The sequence below is a fragment of the Phaethon lepturus genome, unplaced genomic scaffold (genome assembly GCF_000687285.1).
Source record: "Phaethon lepturus isolate BGI_N335 unplaced genomic scaffold, ASM68728v1 scaffold12081, whole genome shotgun sequence".
Taxonomy (NCBI): domain Eukaryota; kingdom Metazoa; phylum Chordata; class Aves; order Phaethontiformes; family Phaethontidae; genus Phaethon; species Phaethon lepturus.
The window spans coordinates 42,938-62,304 of NW_010517013.1; the positions used below are offsets into that span (position 1 = coordinate 42,938).

Sequence of the window (19,367 nt, forward strand, 5' to 3'; positions counted from 1 at the left end):
CCTGCGTTTTCAAACTGCTAAAAGGAGGTATTCCTATTGAGCTAACAAAGCCTAAGAATTTGCAGTATAAATACGCAAAGCCTTAAAAACTCCTGCCTTCTAAGAGTGTCCAATTTATAAAATCCCTGTCAACAGGACTTGGCTATAACATCAAATATTCACCAGAGGACAAAAATGGCAGTGATTCTAGAGAGCTGTATTTAATTAAATCATAACGTATTAGTAATTTGTCTTTTCAGATCCAAAATCCTCCACTCTAAATGTGTGGATTTAGAACAGTTCCATCCTACAAGATTTTTTGAAAAAAGTCTTCAAGATAAGAATAGCTTTAGAGAGTAGAGATGAATTTACTCTTGCTCTTTAGAGCATGATTAAGTAGACTATGACACAGGAAATAAAGCTAAGGGCTGCTGCAGTGTTACCCCAGTCATATTCCAGAACCTGAACCTGGGGGCAAGACTCTTGCTTTTACAGAAATAGAGCCACTAGTTTCTCTGAAGAAAACTGGTTGGAGAGTCATTCCAAATGCATCTGATATCTTTCATTCCACTATTCAGCAACCAGGTTTCAAGTCAGGGTAAGGCAATCTGCATTCAAGAATAACATGAAAGAGGAAGAACCTCAAGAATTAGTTAGGATTTGGGAGAAGACTTCTCTTGGTGGAGAAAATTGGAGACTTTTCTTACCTGTTAAATCTATATTAGTAATGACAGTAGACTGAAGCCTCCAATATTAGAGCCCACCAGGAATTCTGGCTCTCAGTAACAACTGGCAAAGCTAGGATTAGGAACAAAATTTCTGAAAGTACACTGAGACTACAAAAAGTACACTAAGACTACATCAAGTCAAAAATTCAGGTCAGAAGAAGTTGCAAAACAGTGGAAAGTCCAAGTCTGCAAATTAGAATTTCAGGAACAAACCAAAAAAGCTCACTGCTTCACAGGCATTTCTCAAGCTTCTGCTTTTCTTTTTTTCCCTCCACCTACTCTGGCTTATCATACTGACTGAAGCTAGGCTCAGAACTTCAAATACAGAACAGAACTTTATTCAATCATCTCCAAGGCCAGAAAACTGAATGGCATGATTATTCTAGGACAGTAGAGAGATCATTCTTTTAAGAGCAGCAGTCCACCCTGACATTGGTCAGTAGATTTGTGGCCAGAAGGTCAACTTTTCTTTTCTCACAGTAACTCAAGTTGTGTCAGAACTATTGGGGATCTCTGGACCAAACTGATCTATTTGCTCATCAGGAACAGATGTTCCCATTTCTCCTTTCAGGTTTTTGAATTAGAGTTCTGTAAAATACAACATTAACCCAGAAGGTATATTTCTCATAGGCATTACAAACATTTTCTATGCCTGTAGAATGGAAAACGTGTTCCATTAAATTCAAGCACAGATTCATTTTTGCCTTCATAGGCTTCAAGAAGAAAGAAGGAAAATCCTTACACCCAAAAGGTGACTACACAACGCAAGAAATAACAGAAAATAAAAATCAGTAGAAGTTTAACGAAAAGAAAAAAAAAACAACCAAGGTCATTGCCTGAAAAGCTGCAAGGAAACCCTCTGATTCAGTAGAAAGTTGAGAGAAAGTGATGGCATGAGACAGGCTCTACCCAGATGTACTGTCTATGCCATACGTGCAGCACACACATATCTACCATTTTTCTTATGGTTTAACATCTCAGGCATTCTATCCATTCATTTCTGAGAATTTTTACATTTTCCTAAATTTTAGATACTAACCTGTCAGATAACTGAACAGTGGAAAGCCTTATTTCTCATGCTAAATCAGACTGACTTCGGCAAGTTTTATTTAGTAAAGCACAAAGCTCAAGTTAAGCTTTGCAAATAGGTCAGTAGTACCACACTAAAACAGAACCGTAAGTTTAGATTAGTTTAGAGCATGGGAAGAACAAGCTTGTGTTGCTTGGAATATATCATGAAGACACACCCTTCACTCTACTCAGGCACCCATTATTACTTATTTGATTGCCATTTAATAGTTCATACTGAATGTCGTTAGGCACTAAAGTATAACAGAATAGAAACAAAACAGTTGAAGTGTTTTCTAAATAGACTACAAGCTGCTTAGTTGAAGTTGGTTTAATTTTTTTAAAAGTCTTAACAGACAAAGTAGTCATATAGGCAAGAAATATGATAGGTCTTCACACTAGTTTCCATAAAACAAGCTTACTGGATGAACTTGTCTCTCCAGTTTTTTGACATTTTACTACAGGATTACATTAACTGATTCGTATCAGAACAAAAACAACTTTCAATGTATCATTTTATTATGTTCATAATATGAACTAGGTTAACTGCTACTCAGGTACTACTAAAACTATAATTTGATAAATTACACTGTAAGGATTATCAGATTTCATAAGAGACCTCATACAGGTGGTGTGATGAGCAGGTACACGTCCCACCGCTAAACAGCAGGTTGTTTGGCAGACATTCCTCAGCTGAAACAACTGCAATAATCTCTACTTTGAAGCAAGTGTGTTTCAGAGGAAAAGTTCAAAAGGTGGTTAATTCCCAGAGAGTGATAATCCTAAAAACATCTATTTTGTTCTGTGACCTGCAGGAAATACCTTCTTGACAGATCAAGTCAATTGACCTTTCCTTTCCAGAAACCTCTTGCACATAGAAATAAGTCTCACAAGAGAAAATGTCAGAGGTGTGAAAACAGTGAGGCAGTTTTGCTGGACATTGCTGACAGGAATACAAACTCAGTTTTCAATTTTATAAAGGAGTAGCTATGTCAATAACATTGACAAATAAAGTCATTTCTATTACAAAATATTCCTATTTATTATCTTCAGGTAAGGAGAACATAGACACAAACTCTCTCTAAAGAATACTGGCCCTAATCACAGAAATTTATTTAAAATTAAAATCATATAGATCACAAAAGAACTATCTCACAGACTATTTTTGAGAATTTGTTTCATAAGAATAAAGAATGGCATTGTTTTCTTTTGCAGGCAGATAAAGGGAGAAACATCAGTTTAACTGTAGGCCAGTTAATTAAAAATAACCACCCATACATTCCTTGCAGTTCAGAGTTTCTTAAATATTAAAGACAGATAAACCATAGCTATAGCAAATCCTTTGCAGCTTTTCACATTACTTAGTAAGGCTACATAAAAAAGGCATTCTCCTTTAGATTACATATATTAGCAAGACCTGTATACTTGCTTGAAAAAGAGTATCACTGTCATAATGAGATTTGGTTTACTGAACAGAGAAAACAAACAGAAGAAGAGAAGTTCAATCAAAGCTACTATTCAGTGCAAGGATTAAAATAAAGGAAAAGAATACACAGGTTATTGCTTTGCCTCCACCAGCCCGACTGTGAAATTTTCATATCCTTTTAAAGATATATCTGGCACTCTGTAAAAGAAAAACACACAAACACACACAAGAAAAAAGTACTCACACTGTTTGGGTGTTGAATGGCAGCTTCGTGCTGCAGTCTAACCCTCTGTGGCATCATCACATCATCCTGGAATAAACAGCACACTGTTACCGAACATAAAAAGGGTCACAGTGCAGTACTCCAACACACATTAGAATATGCTGTTAAATTAACATAATTTTACTGGCTTGCAGTCAGAAATACAAATGGAACAAATACTAAGCGCCTTTCCACTTTTAGTGGATTAAACTCAATCCTGTTCAAATTAGAAGTCATCAAAACTACTACATGACAACCCTGTTGTGTTCTTAATATGGATCTTACGGGCATCATGGGCACATTTTAAAGAAATTCACCACCTCGTTAACAAGAAACTTTAAGAGCAGCACTGGTAATATGTGTGGACTAACCTTGATTAAAAGCATGAGATTTGATACATTCTAGCAATATGAGGAAATGTTCTTTATAGAGCATTTAAGAGAGCATTAAATGTTGTTTTATAGCCTGGCTGTACCTTGTTTCAATCATATGAAAAAGCCTTCAGTCTCCAGATCTATCAATGGGTCATATTTAATGTGCACAAAAACTAGTATTTGAGAACTGATAAAATTCCCAGGGGGTGGGGAAGACCCACACTCATAAAAATGCATCAGCATTGATACTGGCTTCGAAACACACTACTTAGATTTAAATTTCATGTTAATACTTCTTTCACCTGTAGTGATAAAGGTCTATTTTGTTTACATATAAAAAGACAGGTTGCCTTGTAAAGAGTCAGGAACCTTGCTACCTTTCCTTGAACAGATAGGAGATATTCCTTTCAAAATTACATTATTTTCTGTTCAAAATTATAGCCTTTCTAGACTATGGTTTTAAAGTCTATTAAAATGCTCAACTGCAGCACAAATTTTCTTCCTTAAATTTAGTCTCCTGAGGTTTCTACCTATATCCTTTTCCATTTTGGAGCCACATTTATTCCTTTTTAAAAGGGTCAGTACAGTCTTTCTTATATGTTGCTTAAAGCTAGCACAACTTATTTCTCCTCAGAGTATTTCCAAATGGCCCTACCTTATCAGGCAAACATAATTCAAAGAAGCCCTGAATTCCTGTTCTATATCCATTCTTTTAACAGTTCTTCACATTCAAATCATTCTAAGGAGATTCCTAGCAGAGCCAAAAAAAACAAGTATTGAATTTCCAACAACTTTCACTTTAAAACTTTCAGTCAGATCAATGGCAACAAAAATACATTACTGCTTGAGTATCTAGAGCTTAGAGGGTAGAAGGACCTTGATATAAAGGTGACACTATAGTTTTTTCAAAAACAACGCAAGGATGAAAAAAGTTTTAGAAGTAGATTCAACTATTTAATACAATTCAAAGTTAAAAGATAAAACAAAGAAATAATAAAAGTGAGCCTCATCACATCCAAGTTTATAAAAGATGGAAGGAATAAATTGTCAAAAGCATTTCTCTGTATTTTGTATTTAGGTTATATTTAGTAATAAGCATAAGACATGTTGCTGATTTTCAAAGCCGATAGAGTAAAAAAAAACCCTTCTGATTTCTCAACCTCTATACATGAGTTCCTTCAAAACTACAATGGCATTGTTTACCATCAAATCACCTTAATCAATAAGGCACCAGAATTCAGGTACTGTTTCAAGCAAATGTTCCAAAAAATTTTTACCATCTTTCCCATAAGAAGAACCATAATCATAATTCTTTACGCCAAATACAGAGCTGATTTTTTTTAAATTAACACCTGGTTTTCATATAAACAACAGGAGATTTATTTTAACTGAGCTTTGTTTATTCCTTTAAGAATTACTTAGGTTTCTTAGATGTCTTGTTAAATCCCTAAAAAACAAGAATGCAAAAGAAATGCAAGGAATTTCAATGCTTAGGACAATGTTGCTATTATCTCACAATATACAACATATGCTTTTGGGGTAAAAGATTCCACCGTTTGTGACCCTGCACAACAGAGGTAAATTTAACAGAACTCATACATACACAAAGATGAAAAATAATCTACTTGATTTTAAAAGGTTAAATCAGCGTAGAAAGTATTCAAACCAAATGCAAATATCCTATTCTCCAAACAGGTCAATGTTATGTTTTTATAAGCAGACAACTTGACAGGAAAGGTCTAGTTCCCCCTAACAAAACACTATGTCATTTTGATGCTGTTGGCAAAACTAACAAGTCTACAGATCTGGGTCTTAGCCTATCATCAAGATCATCAGTATTCTGTAAAATCCAGCTTAAGAGGGGGCACTATAACCACAAAAGCTTCAAAATGTTGTCTGGGGGTTTTTTAATACATTTTTGTTCTCTACTGCTGGAAAACTCAACGAGCTCTTCCCCTAAATGACCTTTAAAAGTTTTTAAAAAATAATTCTGCCTTTGTTTTTTGGGGGGTTAGGGGGGGTTTGTTTGTTCGTTTTTGGTTTCTTTTTTTTAAATTAACAGATTGACACATCTGATGCACTGCTGTATAGTTCTGTGATACTTTCCAGGTTCATGGAAGGAAGGACGGAAGAAAGAAAAAGAACATCGTAGTTTAAAACATAATCCCAAATAAAATAATAAAGCAAATAGGCAATGAGTAAGAACAGCACAAAATACAAATCATATCCCAGACAAAACTGAGTCACATCAGTCATTTAGCTTTTTAGACTCAGGCTGGACAACTTTAAAAGAAAGCTAACTTCAAAATCCAGCTTCAACACTTTACAGATTCTTTACTAATGATGATTGGGCAAAGTAGAAAACAGAAGACATAATTTTAAGTAATGTGGTAGTATTCTAGACTGGTGTTTAAAAAACAATTTAATTTCTAGTTAGTAAAACCAAAAAGATTACACCACAAAGTAAGAGCACTTTGAAAATTTTTCAACTTCATAGGCCATTGATAAGAGTGAGAGGCCCATCCATGCACTGTACTGGTAAGAGTTTACGGAGCTTAAGCAACAATAGTATGACACAACTAAGATGTTGAAATATTTTACCCAGTTGTACATTATCACAAATTTTCTATCAAAACTGTTGCATTTATGATATGGAATTCAGCAACTGTGTTGCCAGACTTTGGTTTTTATAGTCACACTTTGGTTATCCTTTTTGGTTTAAAACTGAGAACAAAGCCTCGGTCATTAGACAAACGTTTTCCAAATTATTTTTCACTCATGTCATGTCAGACAAAAAAAAGTGCATATCTGAATATAGCTGCTATATCAAAAAGGAAAATATATTTGTTTCTGTCTCCTAAGTACAAGTAGGGAAGATAACAAGGCTAGCAGCAGATTACATTGAATATATAATATTTTTTTAATGAACGATTAACAGAAGTTTCCACTGAAATTCAATTTTCCCCTCTTAATATGGAAGTCTCTAATGCTTGCCTTCTAGCATGTATAAGGCAGACAGGATGAAGAGAGATTTCCCCCACTGAAAGAACTGGCAAAGGAACAGAGTTAAAATCAATGTTAGATAAATGCATGCCTTCACTAAGCATATACTTCCAATAGGATAGCTAAATAAAAAAGAATCTGTAAGTAAATCTATTTTCATAGATAGTGAGACCTCACTCACCGAACTTTGTAGAAAAACTTAAAAAAATCCCAGGTAATAGCTGGGTTTGATGTCACCTGAATATGTACATACAAACAATGCAAACAAGGTCAAATAAAAAGGTAAATACCAAGAAATAAAGCAACATAAATAGAAACTTACTTTAGACACTCAAAATAACCCAGAATTTATATGAATTTACTTGGTTACAAACATGCTTCCTGTTCTTCTCCAGTGTCCATTCTGAATAGGAAAACAATTTGCTGAAAGATGGGAGAATGAGAAGGACTTTATTTCACAAGCAAAGCCAGCAGGGATTTCTAAACAAGCCCAGATGTGTTTCTGCCAGTGGGGGGCCGTGATCTCCATCACCTTGCAGTCCGACAGGCATTCTGCCTGCTCGTGTTCCTACCAACTGTATCCCTTCTGCAGAAAGCTGGCTTGCTCCTGTCAAGTTCCACACCACTTATGGATGCTGCCAAGTCAGAAAAGCTAGTTATACAACCATCAGCTGGGTTGTTTTCCTCCCAACCAGAGACACCATTCTTTATAAAAACACAGATAATTTATACTGAGCTAATTGTTTTGGTTTACTTTATTCATATGTTTGGTTGAAGAAAAGGAAAACTAAGTCAATAGACTGAGCTTCAGACTATTACTCAAAGCTGTGTTGTTTCAGTATGCGTTTCTTAAATCAGTTTGGGTAAATTGAAATGACAAGCATCCACTGGCCTCTTCAACCAGGCCGTCTGGACCACACTGAACTCCACAGTGATAACTTCATGATTTTCCCTTAAAAGTGGGGGTTTTTGCACTTCAGAAAGTAAATCAAAACATACAACTCAATGTACAATACACATTTACTTTTTAAAACCAAGGACAAGTTCACATAGAACAACACACTAATTATAGCTCAGTATTGAAGTACTTTCTTAAGCTCACATTACAGACTCAGCATCACATGCTTTTCCAAATTCCTTTGTATTTGGCTGCTCAAAAAAAAAGAAAAAAAAAGAAGAAAAAAAGAGAGCTGACACACTCCATCCTCACAATAATAGCGCCTTCTTCCCCTTGCAGCTATTACACATAAAATACAACCTGTAGCAACACCAGGAGGAATGTTTGACTCACTGAGAAACAATATGGCATCTCCAAAGTCTTTAAATCCATCAAATGGTCATTCATTTATCCTGCACCTGCCCAGACAACAGTGAAAAATCTTTCTTTGCTATTGTTCAGTTCAACTCCTTGAAGCAGGGAAGTAAAAGGCCTGGGACCTCCAAAAACTGGCCTGTCAACAGCACCACCAAAGCAAACATGCTGAGCCCAGGCAATTTTCCAGAAGGCAGGTTTTTAAAGAAGCTCCACACCATCAAACACATTACACAAGTCACACGAACAGAACACGCCCTAATGATCTGTCAGTACTTGCAAGATCACACAAAAAAGTAACTACTTTTCTGTTTCTATTTCTGAATTAAATTGAGAAAGAAGGGGACAATAAAGAAAACACTTCAAAGTTTAAGCAGCTGACTTTATTGAGCACCTTTCTTTTCTCGAGCATGGCAACAAAAAGGTCTACACAGGAGGATATACTTGGCATTCTTATGCACCTGAAAGACTAGTACCTCCCATCAATACAAAATTAATTACCATCTTTTTATGAAATCTTTTAATTCAGCATCACTATTAATTATCAGGAAATTTTTGCTTTAGAAGCAGCTCCCACCTTGGTGCATTTGTTCAGCAAATGCAGACATATGCCTTTCCATATCTACCTTTTCTGTAGTCACTGGAGACCACCTTGGACCTTTCTTAGTTAGACCACTGAAAAAAGCAGTGTGTTTGCAGGCAAGGGAAGCAAGCAACTCACATGGTGTTCAGTAGCAAAGTTAGTAAACTCAGACAAGAGTAAAATCCTCACTGTGAATTCCAAACACCCACTTTAACTAATAAACAGGTGAAGGTATATGCAGGCATATGGTTATGGCAACCAAATTCTGCACGTTTGCTTCTTCATTTATGAAACAGAAAATTAACATTTCCTATTCCGGAGAGAGGCATTTAATCTGTTTTTAATACATGCACTTCTTTACAGAACAATAAAAGGAATGATGCCTTCACACACTCATAGTTTGATTTTTTGGTGCTCATTATTGATTCAGAAACATGCACAACTCTTATGGACAGAAGGGGCTTCTGGTAACGGGGTTCATCACTACACCCACTTACCTGCTATTTGAGTAACAGCTTATTTCAGTTTTTAGATCAGAGGATTAACTTTGCAAGGAATAGTACATTAAAACAACACCAAAAAGCAAATACATGAAGTCTGATTACTGCTTCATTTCCTAAGCTATACAGATGTTAATTTGAAAGAAAGGAAGAATATTTCAAAAGTTTATTAGTGCCTGTAAAGTAATGTATAATGGCAACTAACAAGAAATCCATCTTTGCAAAAACAACTAGTTATGGAGACTGTAAAAACGAGCAGCTATGTTTATCACTGAAAGCTAGCTTAAAGGCGGGAGTCCCTGAAACATCTACCAAGTCTGGCTAGCTAAGGTCCAACCACCTTGTTCCAAGACCTTTATGAATACCCCCTCAATGAAGTGTTTTTTAACTTGAAACTCAAGAAAAGCATGCAATTTCACAGTAATTAAGAATTAACATTCTCAACTTCAATCACACAAGTAAATCTCACAAACAGAAAGGCACAGGTCACCAGCTGCCAATTCGAATATGGGAACGTCAGTTCTGGTGGTCCACCCTCACTTTTGGTGAATAAAACTTAACTGTTTCCCTAAATAATTTTCAACTGTTAGCAAGCAGTGACACTGTGGCAACATGGTTTAGAGTCACATCTTTAAACTGGCTAAGAATCTCAGAAATAGTGATATATTGCCAACAGAGTCTTTCAAGAGACTAAAACAAGTGTGTCAAGGACTCAGATATGACCGGATTTGAAATACTGCAAGTCAAAAGGGGACACATATTAGGATGATCGTGTAGATGAAACTACACGATTATTAGGAACATGAAAGCATGTTTCTTTTTAAAGAAATACGGTTTTATACAAGTATAGGCATGCTTAAGTGAATGTCAGTGAAAACAGTAGTTCCAAGAAGAAAAAGGAAGTTTTAGTGTAAGGGTCCTGCTGTGCTGCAACTGCGTAAATAACAAAGATGGTAATCCCCCAGAGAACTGAAAAACTAAAGTTACAATCAAATGCAATTGGTAGATAAAGTCGTAACTGCAGACAATTTGAAGAGTAAAGGTAACAGTGAAATTGTTTGCATAATTAGTTAATTCTATTGTCATTATGACCAAGATTTTCTGAGACTATAAATGTTAAATAGGAACAACTTGTTAAGTATCTTCAATTTTTCTACTTGTTTTCCTAGTGGGAAAAATGCCTCGGTAGCTTAGAGATGAAGTCTGTAACAACAGCCACAACAAAAGAACTCCATAATAGCTATTAGTCAAACAGCTGCCACTTCATACTAGAATAGGCTGATCAAATTCTGACAGTTCTGAGCTCTGTAACCTTTTTTTCCACATTTCTTCCCAATTTGTTGTCCTCACAAATCTGTGTTGAGAGACATAACACAAGCAGCCTGACTCCAGCTGGGATGGCAAGCAAAACAGTCTCTCTGGAGCCAATACTTCCAAAGATGATCCCAAATATGCTCGTACATTCATTTCACTCAAAGAAGTTAAATGAATGTACAAGGAGCCACGATGTATTTGTCCACCTATATGAAATGTACACAAAGTACTGACCCAGCCCCATTTCTCTCCACATCCACCTATAGCAAACCTGAAATTACAGCTGCACTTCTGAAGGTCAATTCCCTGGCATTACTGCAGCACATTCCAAAAGGCTGATATCAACATTCCTTCCTAGAGAGCTCGATACTGGATTGGTGACTGAAATGAAGAAGGTAGATGGCGTGTAGAAGCGGAGTTATTAAACAGCTGGCAACATCTGTGTTTCAGCTATTGTCACACAACATTTACTAACTACGGACAAAATATTGAGCAATTTTTGAATTGTAGCAGTTTCCACATTCATTTTATTTCCTCTGATCTCTTTTCAGCAAATAATGGTAGTCACAAGGACAGACAGTAGAAAATATATTTAAGTAACACCAATCATTTAATATTTCTTTTTTTATCAAGGTTGGGCTTCTGACAGTTCAGAATGCCTTCTATTTTGAAGCATGTAGCTCAATAGCAGGATGTAGAACAGAAAAAACTTCTTCCAAGCTTTTCCATACTCTAAGTCATAAAATTCTTAATCAAATCACTTCGTGTAGGTCTTAATTCTATTAAATATAAACTTATACGAATTATAATCTTGCAAAAATCCAAAATCATCACCTGTTGCATTTCTTAATATCTGTAATTTGTTGCCCTGATGTTCTCTTATCCTTCACAGGTCGACGGCAAATAGAAACAACACAGCAGCATGAAGATGCATACTGTATAAGTACCACAAGGTAATTAACACATTAAGAATTCTGAAGAGATCTCTATAAAAATATTAATTTCATTTAAAGAATTAAATTTTCTAGTTTACTGCTAGTGATTTACAAACAACTAGATCTGTCTGGATTGAAAAGAAAGAATTATCCAAAATTTACCTCAGTAAATTATTCTATACAGATTTGAGACAGAAAATATGAAGCTCCACAGGCCAAGAAAACGAATAGTCAGTTAATTTCTCACTTATGCATACCTGGACTCCGCTAACTTCAGTCAACATAAGTACATATGCAACTCATCCTACTTACTCCCTAGGATGCCCCATACAGTATGGTATCTGTCCAAGCCTGGAATACCTGAACTTTGCAAGTCATAAGTAAGATCTAATTTTTTTGTTGTTTCATTTTAGATATATAAACAGCCTCTCTGACTCACAATATAGGACAGTTAAATCCACGGAATTATTCCTATAAATGAAAATAGCACTTGGGTTTGTGTCTACCTGAAGTAATGCAAACAGAACTGGAACTCGAGTTCATTCATCTCAACAAAACTGGCATCACTGCAGCTACTTCATGACATAATTTATGATGTCCACACACTCTTTTAAAATCTGGCAAGCCAGGTGATCAAAAAAGAGGAGCGGATTTTGTGCTCATACTTCCTCAGAATAATCTGTTTACGATTTATGATAACAGACACTGATGGTCAGTGCTGGAAATGAAATACTTCTTTTTTGATGTATGAGATACTGACCATTCCAAACACCATTAATATGTATATGTGATTATGAGTTCTGTGTATTCAATAGATGTTCAAAATTTTGTTTCTGAGATACCTATATATACACCTATATATATATCTCTCTCAGATATTGCATTTCAAAACTTCACCCTCCATAAACTTATATACAAAGATTTACATGAAATATGCTCCGTAAAACAAACAAACAAACTCCAAAACCAACAAACTGTTAAAGGGAAACTAGGATAAATAAACTCATTGTAAAAGGCACACTGTGTTGCTAAGTACAGTAACAACAATAAAAGCAAGAATAAAGGCCAGGAAGGCCAACTGCAAAACTTAATTTGTTAAATGGTAAGACAAGACATGCTGCATTGCCTTGGGTCAGAAGAAATACACCAGCAACAGTACATTGATAATTCACAAAATTTTAACATATAAATGAAAAAATCCTTCCACCTAGTTGATACAACAAATGGAGTTTGCAAACTAAAAGATTACCCAAATTAAAACCTGTGTGCTTATATGGCTGTGGAGTTTACATCCCTGCTTTGAGGACACTTTCTAATAAGCACAGACAATCATAACATTAAGTTGGATCCTACCTGAAAACCTACACTTTCAGCAGCCAGCTCCTCCTAGCACTACACTAAACCATAGTTCAGTTCCAATTTAGAGGAAAGGATCAATCTTCAGGTGAAATTACATGAGATCAGTGAGCCTTAAAGGTCTCGCTCTTCTCGCCTGATCCTAGCCACATGGCACCATTCCTCAGATGAGCTATGCACATTTGTGAAATCCTTCACTGCATATTAAGCTGCATAAAGTCAGATACTTATCTGTGGGTTAGTGAGCTGAATGGGTTCACAGAAGGTATCCAACAAAGGAAAGAAAAAAAAAATTCAAGATGGAAGGTGAAACCGCACCTATTTTGCATGAAAAAAGCCAGTAGATTAGCTCTTAGTTTCTCATCAATATAATTTTCTGAAGAATGTGGGAAAGAAAAATCCTGAAAACACCTAAATACCAACCTGACCCAACCCACACAATAGCTCACAATAGCTTGTGAAATCCGATAGGATCAAAGAATGGTGTAAGGCTGTAGGCTTTCTACAGGTTGGAAGACAACTTTACAGCTATAAATAGTAACCAGCACATTTAACACCCAAACACCTTTAAACAGCTTATCTTTAAGGCAAACCAACAATTACATTAAACACCAAAGCATTTTATTGACAAAAATAAGTTAGACAAAATGCATTAACTTAGTTAGACAACATGCATTAACTTACTGAATCCAGAAAGCAAAGATAAGTTCCTGAGCTCTGAATTACTGCTTGATTTTTCGCAAATCCAACTGTTGGGAAAACAAAGATAAAATTATGTGGTAGTTTTTACCTTTCCACTTTTTAAAGTCTTACTACAATCAGGAACACATGAAAGGAAATACAAGAACCAGTATCAGGTCAAGTATGCAATTTTTCCATATCTAAAACCAGGTAACTTGTAAATATTTAAATAATATGCCTATTTCAATCTTCAACTCTGAGTGGTTATCAGTTGTACATGTTAGAATTCTACCACCATGTAGAATTAGACTACTTTTGCTAGCCCTCCACAAAGACATAATATGTAATACGTATCTCGAAGAGGCCAGCTACCTAGGTTTCACATCCAGTACCTCAGATCATAGAATCTCAGAACGGTTTGGGTTGGAAAAGACCTTTAAAGGTCATTTAGTCCAACCCCCCTGCAATGAGGGGGTTGTATATACATATTCACCTCTTAAGACATAAGAAATAACAAATCATAAAAAGGCAATGAAAGAACAAGTTTGCTAGGCAACTTGTTCTTCCCAGCAGAGGGCAAGGTCCCCAGAAGGACTCCAAAAAAAAAAAATGTAACATCTGTTCCATTATGCTTTGCATGCAAATACAAAAACTTCATGCACCATTTATGTAATTGCACATGTAATGCAGAGGGGAGACAAAGCAGAAAAATATAGGTACAAGGAGCACAAACCTGGCTTATTTATACCAGAACATGTTATACCTTCTATGGAAGGCCACACTGAAATAAAAATTCAGTGAAGTGACAATGTTGGCATCTAGGGTCTTTTAGTTTCTGATTCCCTGACACTTCTTGACTCTTTTACCAAGCCATTTCAGGAAGATGAAGCAGAAGAAAACTTTTTTGACAGCTTAATTTCTGAAGCAGATGATAGCACTGGAGGGACAAACAAATGGCAGAGCCAGAAAAAAGGCAGGGAGCAGGCATACATACTCAAGGGTAAGGATGGGACTGCAGCAACCAGCAGGATGATGAACTCATATTACCACTGAAATACATCTGCAAGGTAGGAGTGTTTATTTGAGATGATTTTTCTATGTAGACAAGGTCTCTGGTCCTTGAATTCTCCTGGGCAGCACGGTAAGAAAAGACCATGCTATACCCAGTGTTACTGTGAAAAATGCTATATGAATTCCGCTTGGTCATATATTTATTTAAGCTTTGCTTGAAGTATTTATGGAACCAAGTCAGGGAATCTAGCAAAAGATTGCCCTGACATGCAAACCAAATGAGGTGAAGATATGCAGTACTGTGGGGGTTTTATTCTTTAATGGGAAAACTGGAAACCTAAAGCCAAAAAATCCCACCATGAAGTGGAGCAGGATAATTTTAAATCATACTATCCCTAAAGTTCCTGATTTTGCATTTGAAAAAGGCAGACTTCTTTAATTCTCTACTCTTTTTATGTGATACAGAAATTAAACAGATGTGATATGTGACACAGAAATTAAACCTTAAACAAAGGTTTAAGTTTGCTCAGGAAAAAAATTTGGCTGGGCTCAAAGGTTCACTTAGTTTTAACGCACATACTCCTTGGCTATTTTTCCAAGTTGTCCAAGTACAGAAAAAGACTTATGACTGCACTTCTTACTACCTCAAAGGAACATTATGTCACCTACCAACAGAACACTACTAATAAAGGCTTTTCCTTATAACTATTATTTTTTTCTTATGTATTTTGAGTATTTTAATCCTCAACTTCTCTTCATCATGGATTTCTTGGACTTACTATCTTACAGTATATTTACATATTACTTTTTAGACACATATGAATATCTAATCTCACATATACAGTTACTCTCCTTCTCCTTCCTATTGGCAGTAAAAAAAGCAGCTGGCAAAGCCAGTAGCTACCACAACAGCAGAGCTGAATCCTGGCATGAGCAGTTTTAGTGGGAAACAACTGATGCAAGTTAGCAGGTCTGGACACGCCAAACAAGCAAAACGCGAATACTGTGGAGGTCCCTACTAAAGCAAGAGGTAAAAGAACACGATAGAAGTAAATTTGCCCAACATCAATCAAATCAATACTCTCAATACATCAATACCAGCTGTAAAGCAGCCTGTACTTACATTTCAATGCCATCATTAGTATACCCCAATATTTCAAACAACCTTCAGTAGAAAATAATGAAGTACTAGGAACCAATAATGTAGGAAAAAAGTGAAGGAAACTCAAAGGCAACTACACGATGACAACTATATTCCTCTATGAACTTTCTGAAATATTTCAGATGTTGTTTTCAAATAAAACACTTTAAATAATATCATGATATACTTAATATTTGTTATGAGAAATAGCTGGAAAATATTTCTTTGTAAGATTAAGACAGACACCATCCGGAAGCTTTTCATATACCAGCTATTCTTCTAGACAGGTATTTTAAAAATTAGTAAGAGCTATAACTCCCTGTAGAAGAAACTAGATATTAAAAATTGTTTCACCACAACAATCCTATGTTTAGCATGAGTAAAAAATTTTCTTTAATATTACTCTACTGAACAAAATCAAATGTTTGTGCCAGGTCTCTGAGTTTTGTAAGGCCTGCTTACTTGGTGAAAAGAGCCTGTTACCATGGTTACAGCCGTAAAAACTTAAGCCTCAGTGAGATATTAACATTCCTCACTCTTGGAAAGAAAAAGGTTTCCTTTTTTCAGGCAAGTGACCCTTTCTTTTTTTCTAGGTTCCCCCCCCGCCCCCTTTCTTTTACATGCTAGAAAAGAATAAGAAATAAATCCTAATCTTGTGTAAATAGTTGAAGATGCAAAGCCTGACTAGTACATTGTTTCTCTACTAAAGCATCTTCTTTTAGAGGAAAGACTCCTTACAGTTATAACTAGTCCTTAACATAATAAAAGTAAGTCACTAAAAGCAAACAAATACTATGGTTTTCAAGTAACCTGCTCCTAAAATGTAACAACCATGAAGAAAAGATGTCCTCATTTTAATGGTGACCTGAGAGTGACTTCCACATGAATAAGTGTGGGTTTGTTTTTTAAAATAACTATGCATTTCATACTATTATTTAAAACAATGATCACAGCTGCATCCCCCACCCCCAATTTATTAAAGATTTTTTCAGGTTCCAGCTATCCCAACACTGACAAATGCAAGTTAAAACAAAAATTAATCTGACATATCTCTAGTGGCACAAAATACTACTTTTAGTTCACTTAAACTTAGTTTTAGTTTCGTTTTCCTGAAGTGCAAAGGTGAACTGACTTCAGAATTTTAACATATATTAGCAAAACATTGCACCTGTGTATTCTTGCAAACTAAGAACTAGTTTACACATGTGACTACTACAACACTCGTTTAGGAACAAGACTTTATACACAGAAAATGTTTTATAAAAATGGAAAATACATGATATAACAAGATGGTATTGACAAAAACATTACTAACCAACTTTCCTAGGTACCATAATTATCAACCTCTGGTATTATTCTTTGACTTTTTTCCTGAGAAATCACAACCTACTTAGCTTCTAGACCATCAACTACTAAGAGAAGTAAGACTTGAAAAAAAAAGACTGATCACTCAATAGTTCAGGAGGGGGAATAAGGAAGACAGATAAATTTCCAGGAATACAAGCAATTCTTAACATTGCTCAACTCCAGCTTTATCAGTTGCCCAAAAATGAAAAATTCCCTCTACAAACCTTGCCTGCCTTTTGTCATCATCAGCTCAATAATGCTAGTATTACAAGTTGCACTGTCAAAACAACAACAGTTCATGCTAGAGATATTAAAATGTTAAAAATATTTATAACAACAGTTGTGCTACTTCAGTATTGCTCGGGCTGACACTTGTTTTAAAAAAAATAGCTTTAAAGCAGTTTATAGTCAAAAGAAATGGTAGTAAATAAAGCCAGGGGCCTATACCAAGTTGCAGATGAATTCATTGCACAAATTCCTATTTATTTGCATGTTTCAACAAGGGGATGAAAATTAAGCCTTCTGAAACAGAACTGGGCTTTTTCATAATAAGACCACTTTGAGGAGACTGCAATAAGCCTAGGCTTCTCTCCAGTTACAAACAGGGTATTTTGTTAAAAAAGGGAAGCTGACCAGACTTTGTGTTACAGTGTTTCCAAGGTCTGCCTTTTAAGTGAGATAACTTGAAAGACGCAAATTTGGAACTAGTTTTGTATCAGTTCCTATCTGTCTACTCATTGTCACAAAATCCAGAATGATAGAACCATTAGTTATACAGCTCCCATCCAAAATATGACCATGCTGTTCTGCTTGCTTTGTCCTGTTGTTGCTCTGCTTCAGAACACAGACACAATCTTCCAACTTCAATGCCATTCAACAGCAGCTTGTTCAAAGAGCAATGCACTTTTATTTCCATTTTACATTTTAGCAAGCTTGTCTGCTCAAAAACACTAAACATAAAGCAACCAAAACAAGCACAAGAAAACAAACAAATCTCTCTGACAGTTTATCTCCTCCAGTGGGTAAATGTAATTCATATTAGCATGTCAATCGATAGGGAATCACACCACACACCTATGTGGTAGCTCACTAAACATATTGTTTTGCCCCTTCTGTAAATACTTAGGAATTTAGTGAGAGTTTTTAGCTCACATCCAAAGTTTTCCGAAACCCGTGTTTCGATCTGATCATCAAAGGGCTATCAAAAATGTATTTTGTTCTACTTCAGGGTCTATTCTACAATACTGAAAGACATGCATTTACTTTTTACATCATTATGTAAGAAATTTTGTATTTCTTTTTCCTAAAACCCATCTCCTGAAAAGAAATCTGGTATCAGAAAGCCACAGTAAAATTGTAAGCATTAACAACGTTGTGTACACTACAATTAAACAACATTCTTTTGCAGAGTAGAGCCCAAGTGTTAAGCCAAGTTCTTCTTTCCTGAACATATAAACAAATTCTACAGAGCGAAAACCAACAGGGCCAAATTCTAAACTGGAATGAGTTTTTGAATGGAGAGCTCTGGAAAAAATGTGGGTTTTTTCCATTGCAATGCAAGTGGCTACAAAGACACCCTTCAAACCAAAAAACAGAAGATGCCTGCGGTAACAACCTAACTCTCAAAAAGTCACTATTAAGCTACATACCACCTCGAGGTTGAGATGAATCATTAGTACCAATGATTACTGGAACACCAGCATCTTCCAACTTGAGCCTCCATTTTTCAATTATTTCAGCTGAATCATCCTAGAAAAATGATGATACAGACATAGCTATTTTAACTTGTACAGTGAACCAGAGTCCAAAACAAAAACTCTTATCAGAAACAGTATTTACTTGGACAGTATTTTAAACAAGGTCTGAAACATACCTTACTGGCATCATTAAAAACTGACAGCTCCATTGTTTCTCTAAAATCTTGTTCCCAAACTGACTTCAAGCATTCATCTAACCAACGTGCACTATTGTGAACAGGCACAATGACAGACTACAAAAAAAAAACAAACAAAAATCCAAATGTATGTCAGTAAGCACTAGCTTTGTTTAATTACTGTATAAGAATATTCACTAGAAAGGGGAAGTGACAGATCCTTCTGAAACTAACTTTCACAAAAAAATGTATCTTAAAAATATAAAAAGAGGCAAAGATCCTTTATTTTCATTACAAATACATGATTTTCTTTCTTCTCTATCAAACTTTTTTCTCATTTTTTGAGTTTTACAAGATGGTTTTTGGTAAAGGAAACAAGAGGGACTACCGAACCAGAAATGCTAACAAAACATCTATAACACCACACTAATCTGTTTCTAGTATTCTTGCATGTCTTACAACACTCTTTACTTC

General features: G+C 35.6%; 1 protein-coding gene across 1 annotated transcript in view; it reads right to left on the bottom strand.

Annotated features, from left to right (window-relative positions):
- LOC104627860 (UDP-GlcNAc:betaGal beta-1,3-N-acetylglucosaminyltransferase-like protein 1) overlaps nt 1–19,004 on the bottom strand; it is a gene marked incomplete at its 3' end in the record, with an annotated part of 34,468 nt that extends 15,464 nt beyond the window's left edge. The window contains exons 1-4 of the mRNA XM_010296245.1: nt 18,894–19,004; nt 18,670–18,769; nt 13,525–13,589; nt 3,446–3,511 (exon numbers count right to left, since the gene is read on the bottom strand). Coding sequence (XP_010294547.1) covers nt 3,446–3,511; nt 13,525–13,589; nt 18,670–18,769; nt 18,894–18,926 — 264 coding nt within the window. The remainder of the gene's footprint in view (nt 1–3,445; nt 3,512–13,524; nt 13,590–18,669; nt 18,770–18,893) is intronic.
- Between the last annotated feature and the right edge of the window lie 363 nt (nt 19,005–19,367).